At 37.6% G+C, this 15,803-nt stretch overlaps 1 protein-coding gene across 1 annotated transcript in view; it reads left to right on the top strand.

Moving 5' to 3' along the window:
- The first annotated feature begins 1,008 nt into the window (after positions 1-1,008).
- Positions 1,009-15,803, top strand: part of LOC124623081 (odorant receptor 83a-like) — a 64,878-nt gene continuing 50,083 nt past the window's right edge. Inside the window, exon 1 of the mRNA XM_047148873.1 lies at positions 1,009-1,385. Within this exon, the coding sequence (XP_047004829.1) occupies positions 1,009-1,385 (377 nt within the window). The remainder of the gene's footprint in view (positions 1,386-15,803) is intronic.

Genomic DNA, 15,803 nt, shown 5'->3' with positions numbered 1-15,803 from the left:
TATCTGAACTATTATTGTCAGCATTGGTCTGCTGCTGGTTCTGATGAAATCTACCTTATCCCTTATCCCTAATCTGTTCACAGCAACTCAGTCTTTGCCCTATCTTTCTACTCGTAACGAATCCTACTCCAGTTAAAGTATTTTCTGCCGTTGTTGATATTACCCTGTACTCATTTGAGCAGCAATCCTTATCTTCTTTGCATTTCACTTCACTTCTGTCAATGGAGAGATCGTTATGAATAATTTTTCTATTACAGGCGATAGGTCTTGTAGATAACCATCATGTGTAGTGAGCGCAGTGGTTTCTATTGCCTTCTGCGTCCTCATGCCGTAGATCATTGCTGATTCTTCCGCCTTTTAGGAGCAGTTTCGCACCCAAAGGGTAATAAACCCCTTCCCTTCCGTTGTCTTTGACAAAGCCATTGGCAGAATGGAGTGATTCTCTGAACCAGAACTTGTTGGCTGCCATTGCTGATATATTTTATTCAGAATTTAAATAGTGGCTGGGATCGAACCCACGGACTCAGTGTCTTTCAATCACTGGTCTACATCACTACCACTAGAGCATGAGTCTTCTCTAAGTGTACACGTGCTGTAATTGTTAGTTTCCCTTTCTTCAGCCCATCTTGCAAGATGAGTCGAAAATTCCGTATAGCTTCAAGTGCTCCTACATTTCTTTGAGCCCAAACTGATCTTACGCCAGGTTGGCTTCTATCAGTTTTTTCATTCTTCTGTGAATAATTTGTGTTGGCGTTTGCAACCACGAGTTACTATATTGATAGTTTGGTTCAGGGTATCATTCGCAGCTGTCGGCAGCCACTTTACTTGGTACTGCGATTATTACATTCTTCTCGATGTCTGGGGATATTTAACCTGTCTCATTTACCCTGCATACGTGATGGAACAGCTTCATTGCAGCTCGTTTGCCCAAGCATGATATAACACCATGAAATCGGCCAGTAATTTGTGACAACCCCATATTTCTCCCTAGTTGCAGCAGTGGCAGCCATGTTACGGCGGGTGTACAATGCACTGCGTAATGTGGATGAACCATCACGTTACATGGAGTTCAACATCCTGATGGTGCGGTTCATGGGCGTGCTGGTGAACCGTGGCATGCCTGGAGCGCTGTTGACATGGTCGCTGCTCGCGCTGCTTCTCAGCCAGGGGCTGGCCGGTGTGCTCGACCTGTACGAAAACCATAGTGACATCGCTGATATCACTGCTAACCTGCCTGTCACCACCATTGTCTTCAGCTCTGCCTACCGCCTCTTCTTCTTCACCCTACACCATGATCGCTACCAGGCGATCGTAGACACCGTTGGGGATCGTTTTGTCGCCTCTTCCAGCAGCATCAACATGGCTCCCTGGCTACGACGCTCCAGGTTGGTGTGCCCAACGTCTGCTCATTGACTGTTTAATGTTTTGTTTCAGTTACAGGTTTGTAGAGAATGTATGTAGTACTAGATGACACTGTCATAATTGGAATACCTATAGGAATTTGAGCCAACAGTTCAAGCAGCCATCGCTAGTCAGCACAGCAGTCGCCAAAAATTTCGAGACGGTGGTGGCAGGAAATTCAAAAATTCAAGATGGCGCTAGCAGTAAATTCGAAAATGCAAGATGGCAGTGGTGGAAATACAAAAGCTGCAAGATGGCCCAGTAGCTGAATTGTGCTAGTGGGAAATAAAAAATATCCAATATGGAAAAAGTAGCCCACTTGTGCTAGCAACCATCACGGATCCATGATCAAAAGAATCCAGATAGTCTGAATTTTGTGTCATGTTGAAAAACATCTGAATAAAAAAATATGTAAAGGGCGTATTAAAGGACTTCCACATGCATAGCATTTATCAGAAATACATAAGCATCGTCTGGATTTCATAAAATGTCGCCATGTTCGAAAGTATCTGAACAACCTTGGGAAAGATGTTTCAATGTGTGTGAACAGTCTGAACTGTGTAAAGTGGTGTAATGTTCAAATGTATCCAAACCACAGCAAATATTGATCAAACACACGCACAGACACACACACACACACACACACACACACACACACACACACACACACACACACACAATTGGCATGTCAATTGTCACAATGTTAATTCCACATCTAAAATGACTGTCAAAATACATAAAGAGTATAACTCACAGTATTTCCACCTCGAAAATATATGTCAATAAAAGCCACCAACACACATAATGTTTATACCAAGCGTCATGAGATTATTACCAAATCTCAGCTGACCCCTAAAACATAACTCTGGACTCCTAAATTGTGTGCCACAATGTCATTTTCACATCTAAATGGTCTGTAACATTTGTTAAAATACGTAAAGGGATTGGCATTCGAACTTAGGGCCATATGAGGCTAGATTACTAGTAATACAAAGACAGAAATTTTATAATCTAACATTTTTAGATACTTTTCAGTAATGTTTTATTTTACTAAGCACTGTTTTAGGGGAAAAGATGGTAATGCATGATGTTCTACACTACAGAAATGTTATCGATGTTATTGAATGCCTAATACAGCTTTTTTATTAGTCTAAGTCTCAGGCCTACTTGAAGTTACACTGAAGCGCCAAAGAAACTGATATAGGCAGGCACATTCAAATACAGAGATATGTAAACAGGCAGAATTTGGCACTGCAGTCGGCACCGCCTATATGAGACATCAAGTGTCTGGCGCAGTAGTTAGATCGGCTACTGCTGCTACAATTGCACGCTATCAAGATTTAAGTGAGGTCGAACGTGGTGTTATACTCGGTGTATGAGCGATGGCACACAGCATCCCCAAGGGAGTGACTAAATGGGGATTTTCCCATATGACCATTCCACCAGTGTACCGTGAATATTAGGAATCTAGTAAAACATTAAATCACTGACATCGCTGCAGCTGGAAAAAGATCCTGCAAGAATGAGACCAACGACGATTGAAGAGAATTGTTCAGTGTGACAGAAATGAAATCCTTCCGCAAATTGCTGCAGATTTCAATGCTGGGCCATCAATGAATGTCGGCGTGTGAACAATTCAACGAAACGTCATCAATATGGGCCTTCAGAACCAAAGACCCACTCATGTATCCTTGATAACTGCATGACACAAAGCTTTACGTCTCACTTGTCAACACCGACATTGGACTGTTGGTGACTGGAAACATGTTGCCTGGTCATAAGATTCTTGTTTTAAATTGTATTGAGCAGATGGATGTATACGAGTATGGAGACAACCTCATGAATCCGTGGACCCTGCATGTCAGCAGGAGACTGTTCAAACTGCTGGAGGTTCTGTAATGGTGTGGTGTGTGTGCAGTTGGAATGATATGGGACCCCTGATATGTCTAGATACGGTTCTTACAGGTGACACGTATGTAAGCGTCCTGTCTGATCACCTGCATCCATTCATATTCACTACTGGCCTTTAAAATTGCTGCACTAAGAAGAAATGCAGATGATAAACGGGTATTCATTGGACAAATATATTATACTAGAACTGACATCTGATTACATTTTCACGCAATTTGGGTGCATAGATCCTGAGAAATCAATACCCAGAACAACCACCTCTGGCCGCAATAACGGCCTTGATACGCCTGGGCATTGAGTCAAACAGAGCTTGGATGGCGTGTACAGGTACAGCTGCCCATGCAGCATCAATACGATACCACAGTTAATCAAGAGTAGTGACTGGCGTATTGTGACGAGCCAGTTGCTCGGCCACCATTGACCAGACTTTTCAGTTGGTGAGAGATCTGGAGAATATGCTGGCCAGGGCAGCAGTCGAACATTTTCTGTATCCAGAAAGGCCCATACAGGACCTGCAACATGCGGTCGTGCATTATCCTGCTGAAATGTAGGGTTTCGCAGGGATCGATTAAGGGTAGAGCCACGGGTCGTAACACATCTGAAATGTAACGTCCACTGTTCAAAGTGCCGTCAATGCGAACAAGAGGTGGCAGAGACGTGTAACCAATGGCACCCCATACCATCACGCCGGGTGATGCGCCAGTATGACGATGACGAATACACGCTTCCAATGTGCGTTCACCGCGGTGTCGCCAAACACGGATGCGACCATTATGATGCTGTAAATAGAACCTGGATTCATCCGAAAAAATGACGTTTTGCCATTCGTGCGCCCAGGTTCGTCATTGAGTACACCATCGCAGGCGCTCCTGTCTACGATGCAGCGTCAAGGGTAGCCCCAGCCATGGTCTCCGAGCTGATAGTCCACGCTGCTGCAAACGTCGTCGAACTGTTCGTGCAGACCGTTGTTGTCTTGCAAACGTCCCCATCTGTTGACTCAGGGATCGAGAGTTGGCTGCACGATCCATTACAGCCATGCGGATAATATGCCTGTCATCTCGACTGCTAGTGATACGAGGCCGTTGGGATCCAGCACGGCGTTCCGTATAACTCTCCTGAATCCACCGATACCATATTCTGTTAACAGTCATTGGATCTCGACCAACGCGAGCAGCAATGTCGCGATACGATAAGCCGCAATCGCGATAGGCTACAAATTCCGACCTTTATCAAAGTCGGAAACGTGATGGTACGCATTTCTCCTCCTTACACGAGGCATCACAACAACGTTTCACCAGGCAACGCCGGTCAACTGCTGTTTGTGTATGAGAAATCGGTTGGAAACGTTCCTCATGTCAGGACGTTGTAGGTCTCGCCACCGGCGCCAACCTTGTGTGAATGCTCTGAAAAGCTAATCATTTGCATATCACAGCATCTTCTTCCTGTCGGTTAAATTTTGCGTCTGTAGCACGTCATCTTCGTGGTGTAGCAATTTTAATGGCCAGTAGTATACATTGTGCATTCCGACGGACTTTAGCAATTCCAGCAGGATTATGCGATATCCCACACGTCCAGAATTGTTACAAAGTGGCTCCAGGAACACTCTTCTGAGTTTAAACACTTCCGCTGGCCATCAAACTCCCCACACATGAACATTATTGAGCATAACTCGGATGCCTTGCAACGTGCTGTTCAGAAGAGATCTCTCACTGATATATGGACAGCCCTGCAGGATTGATGGTGTCAATTGCCTCCAGTACTACTTCAGACATTATTCGAGTCCATGCCACGTCGTAATGTGGCACTTTTATGTGCTCGTGGGGGCCCTACACGGTATTAGGCAGGTGTACCAATTTCTTTGGCTCTCCAGTGTATTTTCTACTAGTGTTTCAAAAACAAACATGCGAGGATCTGCCAAAAAATAATGCCTCCTATTTTTTGCTGCATAAATAAATTTCTTTCAGTGAAAAATTTGAGTTTGGCGCTAGTCCGCAAAGCTTGTTCTCTTATCTACTGCAGTAGTAACTTTCTACATCAACATAGGGCAGTACTGCAGTCACTTACAAAATGGCTGATATCGATATTCGTATAAGATAGTTTTCTGTGACAGAATTCTTGAATGGAGAAGATGGAATTCCCATTCACATTCACGAAAGACTGAAAACTGTGTAGTGAAGCAACAGGAGGACTGTTAGACAATGGGTTTGCCACTGTATTGGAGCTGAAGGACAATCACCACAAGCTGATGAAATGCAGAGTATCAGAGCAGTGACTTCAGAGAATCCACACAACATTCAGTGAGTCGATGACATCATTTGTGGTGACTACCAGGCGACTGTAGATGACATGTGTCACATTACTCTCCCCAGAAAAGGAAGCAAAACTGCCTCCCAACTCTTGCAGGATTTCTGTTTGGAGAGAGAGGAGTTTCTGGAAAAAATTATGACTGAGGACGAAACAAAGAAGATGAAAGAACTGAAGAAGAATCAACTACTTGATGAAATGGCATCACAGAAGCTCACAGCAGAAGAAACTGTTTGACTGGCAAGGAAAGCGTTGCCTATAATATTCTGCGGTGCAAGGGGTGTGATTATGGCTTATCTGTTGGAGTGGGGATACACAGTAAATTGTGTCCAATACATCACAATCCTCAAACAGGCTAAAGCATTCCTTCAGTGAGTTAGACCAACAAAAGCTGTAGTGGATGTTCTTCTTTTGCATTATAGTGCAAGACTACACACCAGACATCACACCACGGACCAGTTAATGAAAATTGGATGTAAATTCTTGTCTGACCTGGTACCATCTGACTTCCAGCTTTTCAGGCAGCTAAAAGAAGCTCGTCACTTGGAAGATGAGGAGGCCGTGAAAATATCTATGGACCAGCGGCATCAAAAGCAGGTTGCTGTATTTGTGAAAATGGATAGAGATTATACTGAAAAGTCATAAATTTATCTTCAGTGTTGTAGTTTTCAACCCATGTAGCTGTGTTTTAAATTTTTGGCCAATTAGAAAGGGAGCCATTACTTTTTAGCTGACCCTTGCATTTTGAACTATGGTGCCAAGGCTATCTAAACAATTTACCTGGGTCTAAAACGTATATCAAAAAATACATCAGCAGCGAACACACGCACACGTTTTTTTCAAATGCCTCATTGTTATTACCATGTCTTCTATAATGCCTAAAACATGCCTGTGGACTCTCAAATTAAGTGCCACTACGCCATTTCCCCCTCTAAATTGTCAGTAATGTTTGTCAAAATATGTAAAAATAGTGGTATTTTTATCTCAAGCCTACTTGAGGCTATGTTACTGGTGGTACAAAGATCAAACTGTCATAATGTGATACAGATTTTTTCAGGTATTCTTCACTTCTCCAAGCACTAACTCTGGGAACAGGAGGGGGGAGGGGAAGAAGGTAATGCATTACGCTTTACACAAGAAAAATCTGCTTGATGATATGGACCAGCTAATGTAGCTTTCATATTCATTTTTATCTTGGACTTACCTGTGCTAGTATACTTCTCAGCTGACAGATTTTCCCTAACCTTAGCGAAACTAACCGTACATATTTTTAATATTTAAGTCCAACTTCATGATGTGGCAAATGTGAAATGTAAACACAAGACAACATGGTCAAAGACTGTGATGGACAAGATGCCATACAGAGAGGAAAGTCCGATATTTCTAAAACATGATCTTTTCACCAAAGTAAATTATATATCAAATACATATGGATTTCAAGAACAAAATATACATAGGTTACTTATCATAATATGCCAATATAATTACAGACGTCTGATTACACATGAAAATTCGATCTTTGCACTAAAATAAAATTGTCTATACTATTTATCAAAATACATAAATATTTTAAATACATAACACTTGTGGAACAGTTGTCATAACTTAATTGTTCTAACAGATTTTCAAAAACCTATATATGACTTGCATATTGGCACTATTGATGTAATTTACAGGTTAAGCAACACTTCCAAATGCGCTGAGTTTTATTTTCATACAACAGGCCTATTGTAAGGAAATCAAAAATTCCCTATGTTATATATTATGATACATACACATTTATTCTATAACATTACATAACACTCATGGCGCTATCGCTGATCTAACTTACATCCTGAAATGCACTTGCCAGTGCTAATAGTTTGATTATTGTATACCATTTTAAATAAAGAAAAGAGCTGCATTTATAATTTATCAAAACTCAAATGGCACCACTCACCTAACTTAGGGGCTAAAGTACATATGATTAAGACTGACTTATGCTGTCACACAGAGGAAACTACTAGACATTTCGATGAAATAACATGCTGAGCAGTAGTAATTCATATTCATGTAGGTAAGAAACAAACTTTCAACTAATTTTCTAAGACAGCCAAACATTATAGTGACTCCATTTCAGAGTATTAACTTTAAGCTGCAGTAATACAGCTGTCCAGTAAAAAATGTTTGTCACCTTCTGGTGATAATAGTAATTTTTTCTATCGCAAAGTGGAGATTGCATGAAACTTTGCCCAAAACATGAACATAGTACTGCAAAATTGTAACAAATCGCCTCATACAATGTCAGCTACAAGATCATGAATAGTATTCTCAATTGGATGTAAGTATCATACATAACTGTAGCAAACTGCTCTATATGTCATGATATTAGACCAAAATTGTAACAAATCACTCATTGTTACAACGAAATTGTAACAAACTGCTGTACAAATCGATTTGTTACAGCAAAATAGTAACAAATTGGTACTTTTACAAAACTTTAGTCGTATTCTGCTGATAATTCTAACTTACATTATTCCACAATGGAAACTACAATGCCAAGCAGGCAAGGCAGTGATAGCTGACACAAACATATAGCCATCCAGAGTTTAAAAAGTATACTGACATCAAATGTTGACAGTGTACATAACTCGACAGTGGTAGCCACCTACTGAATCTTAAAACTATGTTGTAACACTAGAAACTAACAGTGTATGTGCCGATACTTCCCAGTGGCTGTGAGCTAATGGATCTCTGATAGTATTCTAACACCAGAAGCTGATAGTTTAGGTACCACAACTTGGCAGTGGGTGTCAGCTATTGTATCTAAAAACTGTGTTGTAACACAAGAACCTATCATTATATGTGCCATAGCCTATCTATGGGTGTCACCTACTGAATTACAAATGGAATTTTCAGATAATCACCATGTTTCAACAAAGTTGTAAGAAGTCACCCATGTTACAGAAAATTGTAACAAACTGTCACATGCATAATGTATTTGCCATCTTTTGCTAATAATTCCAGCTTATGCTATCATAGTGGAGATTACATGACACTCTATCCTATACATCATCTTTTTACAGTAAAATGGTAACAAATCTTCCCTTGCATCACCATGTTATCTCAAAAATTGTAACACATTAACACATACATTGCTATGTTACAGTAAATTACCAGTAAATATACTACGTTGTAGCAAAATTGCCACACATTGCCCCATTTATCAACATGTTACAACAAATCTCCAACAGAGTACCCAGTACACCAGAAGTGGTTGTCAGCTACTGGGTCTCAGATAGTATTCTAACAGAAGAAGCTGACAGGCTGCATGTGCCATAACCTGACAGTGGGTGTCATCTGTTGGATCCCAAATAATATCCCAAGCATTAAGGAACACCTTAGAAATCGTTCTATATATATATATATTTATTTATTTATTTATTATCATCCCAATGATCACATTTGTGATATAGGATTTGTCAGGGTACATTTTAACAACTATATAATATCTCTACAAAATTTGTATCTGTGCTGAATTCATACTAATCTATCTTATGTTTAATACAATATACAACTAATAAGGGTTTTTATAACATAATTTATTATGCACTGATGTAATTTCATTTGTCACATTAACTTAAACATATATTTTATACAGTTGCGCAGAGATATTCACTTATGCTGTAATAGCATTTGTCAAGCACGTGGTTCTTTAGAGCAGTTTTAAATTTATCCTCATTTTCCAGCTCTTTGATATGTTTTGGTAGTGCATTAAAAAGTTTGATGCCTTGATTACATACGTGTTTCTGGCTTCGGGTCCTTGTTACAGCTTGTATGTGGAGATCTTTACATTGCCGTGTACCGTAATTATGGAAGTCTGTATTGGTTTTCATTTTGTCCTGATTTCTTTTGATCACCAACAGACAGTTCAGAATATATAATGATGGAATTGTTAAAATTTTCAACGCTTTAAAAAGGGGCCTACAATGTGTTTGAGGTGGGCTGTGGGTCATTATCCGAATAGCACGTTTTTGCAATTTGAAAATCTCATTTAGACGACAATTTGTTTTTCCCCAGAATACTATCCCATAGGATGCAATGGACTGAAAATAGCCAAAATATACTAATCTGGTACAGTCATTACTACAAACTCTTGAAATTATTCTAAGCACAAAACATGCTGAATTTAGTTTTAGTGCTAAGTTCACCACATGGTCCTTCCAATTAATCTTCTCATCAATGTGCATACCCAGGAATTTTGCACACTGTACTCTTTCAAGTTGTTTGCCTTCCATGGTGGGATTTAGGTCGTCCTGTTCACTTATTTTTCCATATTGCACATAATTAGTTTTTTTTTGCATTCAGTGTTAGCTTGTTAGCACTAAACCATTTTTGTATATCTTGTAGGACATGGTCCACAGTACTGTGCAATGACTGCTTCATATCACTAACTATTAAACTAGTATCATCAGCAAATAGCATGATTATAGCTTTTCTCTCTGACACCTGAATATCATTAATGTAAATGAGGTTCAGCAATGGGCCTAATACACTTCCTTGAGGTACTCCTACTGTGACCTCCCTTGGATCTGATCTTAGTTTAATTTTTTGATTAATATTTGGTGCTGTAATTTCAACCACCTGCATCCTCTTTTCCAGATAAGACTCGAACCACTTTTTTACCGGTCCTCTGATACCTATAGCTTCAAGCTTTTTTAAAAGTATGCTGTGGTCAACAGTGTCAAAGGCTTTTGACAAATCTAGATTTATCCCAACTACACTATTTCCCTCTTCCAATTTAGTGATTATTTCTTTTGTGTATTCTAGTACAGCTGTTTCGGTACTTCTCCCAGCTAGAAATCCATGCTGATTACTGTTTATCAGATTGTGCATATACCATCATTGCTACACAAAACTTCAACAAATTAGTTACATACATCACCGTTGTTACACATAATTGTAACAACTGACCCCACACTTTGCTACACAAGCAGTTTGAGACTTGTTGTAACAAGTAATGTCTTCCTGCAACAGGCATACGCAGTTAGTGAGCAACCTGAGACTTGTCCATACCAGAAAATCAAGACCTTTTACATAAGAAGCAAAACAATTAGGTCCATGGCATCATGTCTGCAGGTCAGTACCACATTCATGACATTACAAGCTGTGTCACCTTTATTATGTCATCTTTATGACATCACATATGTCACTGTCCTTTTCTCCATCGCATCATTATCGGCACATTATTATACCAGTCATTAAAATAATTAGCCAATCAGATTGTGTCTGCCATTTTGTATTGTGATGTTGCATGGTCATGGTCAGTGACCTGCACATGATGCCACTACCACATCACAGCAAATGGTGTGTGACAAGTGACCACACCTGCGATATCATCCTTTTGACAAACTATTTTGCTTGTTGTAACATGTCTTGACTTACTGGTGTAGACAAGTCTATAGTGGCAGACTAATCACTTTTGCTTGAAGGAATAAGTTGCAACTGGCCAGAGCAAGTCTCCTTTTTCTTAGGTGGAAGTGCATTGATCAGCTTTACAATTTTGCTGTGACATGTCGATGCAAGAGGAAATTTGTCAAAATTTTGCCATAACAGGGGTCATTAATTCACAAATTAGCTGTAATATAGCAATGTATGTGGCACTTCGTTACAATTTTTGCTGTAAATGGTGATGTGTGGTGCAATTCGTTTCATTTTCAGTAACTTGACGATTTAAGGTACCATTTGATACAAGTCTGGCATAACATGACAATGTATGGGACGATTCGTTACACTTTTGCTATAAGGAGGAAATATGTTATAGTATTTCTGTAGAATAACACTGCATTCGGTAAATTTTTGCAATTTTCTTACAACACAATTTTTCTGTAAAGTACCTGTATATGATGCAGATTGTTAAAATTTTGATACAACAAGGAAAACTTGCTATAATTTTATGTGTCAGTAGTAATGTATGGGGGAGTAAATTTCTAAATTTTGCTGTAACATGGCAATGTATATATCAGTTTTTTAAAATTTTGCACTAATATTTAAATGTATGAGGCATTATGTTACAAGTTTGCTGTAACATGAAGATATAAGGGGCAATTATGTATAATATTTCTGGAAAATTATGATTATAGTAGAGTTTGTTACAAAATTGTTAAATGCTGATGCGCAGGCGAAGTGTCATGTAGTCTCCACTGTGCATCAGCATTTTAGCATTATCAGAAGATGTTAAAAATTTGGAACAGAGGGCAATTTGTTACAATTTTGGTACTATATAGTGATGCATGGAAAACTCAGTTACAATTTTTTTGTAACATAATGCGATTTGTTACAATTTTGCTGTAACATGATGCCATAGTGAGTCATTTGTTGTAAATTTGTTTGATGCTCATATGTAACCAAGATTACTATTTACAATCCAGTAGTTCACACAAGTAATCAAGTTATCACACGCACACCCATCTGCTTCTGGTGTTATAGTACAATTTCAATAGCCAGTAGCTGTAACCTATTGTCAAGTTATGGCACATTAACTGTCAGCTTATTGTGTCAGAATGCTAAGTCAGTTCTGAATGGCTCTTTTTTTGTGTCAACTCTTACTCCTTGGTCTGTTTAGCATTGTTCTTTCTACTGTATGTTAGCATAGGCTACCATTGTCAGTGAAATACGACAAACGTTTTGTACACGGGAAAATTTGTTACACTTTTTCTGTAGCATAGCCATATGCGCAGTATTTTGTTACAATGTCGCTGTAACATGCTGAACCACCTCAAAGATGTTTAAAGATGGGACAGTTAATATTTCTGGTCTTTAAATAATGGTCGACATGATGCTCTTGGCTGTGCAGAGCACATGTTGTGAATGAGTCTCCCTGCACTAGCTGCTTGCAACATTGAAATTTTTAATTTTATTTGAAATATTTATTGTATTAGAGCTAAGGCAGTGTTCATTTAAAGAAATAATTTGTATGTTTTTACATTCTGAGAGAAGAATTTCTAACTCATCAAGTTTGTAGCTTAGGCTGCTGCAAGTTTTATAATTTAAGCCATTTATATACCAGTGAACCAAATAAGAATTTTCGCTTGTTTTAATAGTATTAAGCATACATTTTCATAGTCACTCTTTAGCAGTTTTCTGTTCAGCTAAAAGGCTTTTTTTTACATACCCCCCAGTAAATGTTAGTTTCCCTTAGTTCTAATGATTCTACAAACATCCATAAAATTTTGCTGAAGGTCAACGATCCTAGTGTATTTAGATATATACAGTCCATCCTTGGCTAGACCTTCCTTGATCAAAAACTTATTTGAGTCTATAGCACCTAGTCTGTCACAACACTCATTAATTCGGCATTTGATTTGATCAATGTAACTGTCACTCACCGACCTCACGTTTATGATTCTGCTGATCACTATCCTGGAAGCATGGTAAATTTTTCTGGCTGATCAGATTATATTTTTTGATTCGTTGATAATTTCCTCTTCGCTGTATCCTTGGAGGCAATTAGTTCCAACATGGATGAAAATGGCATTGTAATTTTTGTTCGCTTCTTTTTTGATGTTTTCTCTTGAATTTGTAGTGTTTTTAAAATAGTTACTGAGCAGATGGGACATAATTCCTGGGTGGTCTTCAACTTCACATGTTGGCACTATGACATTTTTCAACATGGAATCGCCAGTTATGAGAAATTCATTTTCAGTTACACTTTTAATATTATGACGTCTTTTGATCTCGAAGTTTTCACTTGTCCATTTATACATAGTATTTACGCCTACTGAGTCTGCATTTTGTTTTGATTCACGTGATGTGCAATGCTCAACATGCAGAGAGCTCGTATTTGTACCCCTCCGCAAATGCCATAGTTCCTTGTTTGAATCGGTCATTTTTTGGGACTTGTTTGAGTCGCAGCTTTATTCATGAATAAGATCCACATATTCATTTCTAGTCGTCGGTACCTCTGATTGTAGTTTCATTGCTTCACAGGATGCCTCATTACCGTTTTTTGAAACACAGCTTGTATCACTCCGCATCCACAGATTTTCATCATCTCTGGCGATGTAGTTCATGCATTCACTGTCTTTTTGGCCCATAAGTTCGCTGTTTTTGAGTTGTAATGCTAACAAGTCGTCCTTGACGGATTCAGTTTCTTTCTGCAGCTTCTGAATAACAGTCAGTTCACTTTGGAGATCAGCCTTTTCTTCGCTTAAACAGGTCCATAAACAATTTTGGAAACGCCATAAGAAATCATTATTTATGAATTTTAGGTTCATTCTTGCACGCTTTTCATGTAGGCAGAAGCGACAATTTACTCACAGAATTCCTTTAAAACACGGTTTTTACATTCCTTGCACATTGCACTGCTAAACACTTGCTTTTTTAAGAGTGCTGCACTATTACACTGACCTGTTGGCGCAATCATTTTATAGACACAACACAAAGTAAGTTTTTATAATTTTGCCATAACATATAGATGTTTGGGGTGAAGAAACATGCAGTATAAACTACGCAATACCAGTCGATAGATATTGGGTTTTCTGTCCTACTTTGCCACAATAATGCCTAAAATCTCAAAAATAAGCACAAAAAGACCAAAAATTAATCAAAAAGCATAAAAACACTAACTTATCAAGAAGTTAGATTTTACAATAATAAAGGAGTGCTCCACATTTTAGAGCATTTTTCTATCATTTTCGAACCTTCACATCATTTATTATATTTTTTTTATATGTGTCAATATACACCAAAGGATTTCAGGAAAGGTCATAAAATTTGAAGAATAAAATCTACCTATAAAAGTTTAAAATCATCCCTTTTTCTCTTGAATTTTTGGATTGAACAATGAAAAAAACTCAATAAACCAGTATTATTTAAATATTTTTAGCACTTAAAAACATAGGAAACGATTGGAAAAAAAGATCATAACCCTGAGACATTTAACCTAAAAACTCGATATCTAAGATTAATATTCGCATGTTCAAAGTAATAAAAGTCATAATCACTAATTAATTTATAATATCCATTTGGTAAAACAATTTTAAGCTCATTATTGAGCTCCATACACTTTTTTCTCCATATTCAGTATTCAAATATTCGCATCCAGCAACATTATACCAAATACTCACTTACAGCTCAGTATTTTTTTTAATCAGATTAGAATTGCTGGCATTGTAGAGCTTCTTCAGCAGACCTTCCATTTATATAGAAAAAAGACAGAAAATAATTCTTGTAAATGAGTGTCAAATATTAATACACACAAAAAAATTTATTTTATTTTATTTAGCAACATGTTAATTACTTGAGGAATATTGTAAATATTACTAGCTGGATAATCACTACTATCAAATTTATCTTTGATATCTTCATAAAACTCTTCAATTTTTTTACTATACCTAAGACTTATGTAAGCTGAATATTATCCCCCTTTTTCAATTTATTACATTATAATGGAAATCATGACATAATTATTTGCATAAACCAAAAATACTCACTACAATATAGGTTAATTGTTGAACATAGTTTTAGTCTTATTCATGTGAATAGCAGCATGGTTTTCATTAAATGTTGTTCTTCCTTTGAAATTTGATTATCCTATAAGGTTTTCACAATTTTTGGATTAGAAACTAATTATATATCCGCTCTGTTTCTTACAGTTTCCATTGCTTTTCCAAATACTGACTTATTCGTCAATTTGTAGAGCTCATTTGAAAATCATTTTTGCTTTAGTCTTCATTTCTCTATTCAAATCTATGTATTTTTTCAACTGATCAGATTGATTAAATTTTAAAACTTTGTGTATTTTTGTTATCATCATTCCTACAGATAAAAACTGTTTGATATTTCTATAATGAACTACATAACTTTCTCTCATTTAATGTTATTAATAACTTGCTTTCTTTAGTCCACAACACATTTTTATTTTTTGAAGGAAGAGGTAAATCGTTATGCAAATCATGTGGTTCTCTAAGATATTCTTGATATAATTCAAATATGTATTCAATTTTAGCAATATTTGATATTTCATTCAATTTTGTGAAAACAAATAAATTTGGATTATCTCATTCAAATCATATAAATCGTAAATATTGGTTTGAAGCGTATCCATAGATTATTTGTACCAAATGTTTGATATCTTAGCTTCATCAGACTTTTTCACTAATTTATTAATTGTTTTTACTTACCTTTTACAACATTTTGGTGTTCCT

This window comes from Schistocerca americana, chromosome 7 (assembly GCF_021461395.2).
Source record: "Schistocerca americana isolate TAMUIC-IGC-003095 chromosome 7, iqSchAmer2.1, whole genome shotgun sequence".
In the NCBI taxonomy this organism is placed as follows: Eukaryota; Metazoa; Arthropoda; class Insecta; order Orthoptera; family Acrididae; genus Schistocerca; species Schistocerca americana.
Note: the sequence above shows the minus strand (reverse complement) of the source record. Positions and strands in the feature narration are given on the sequence as shown.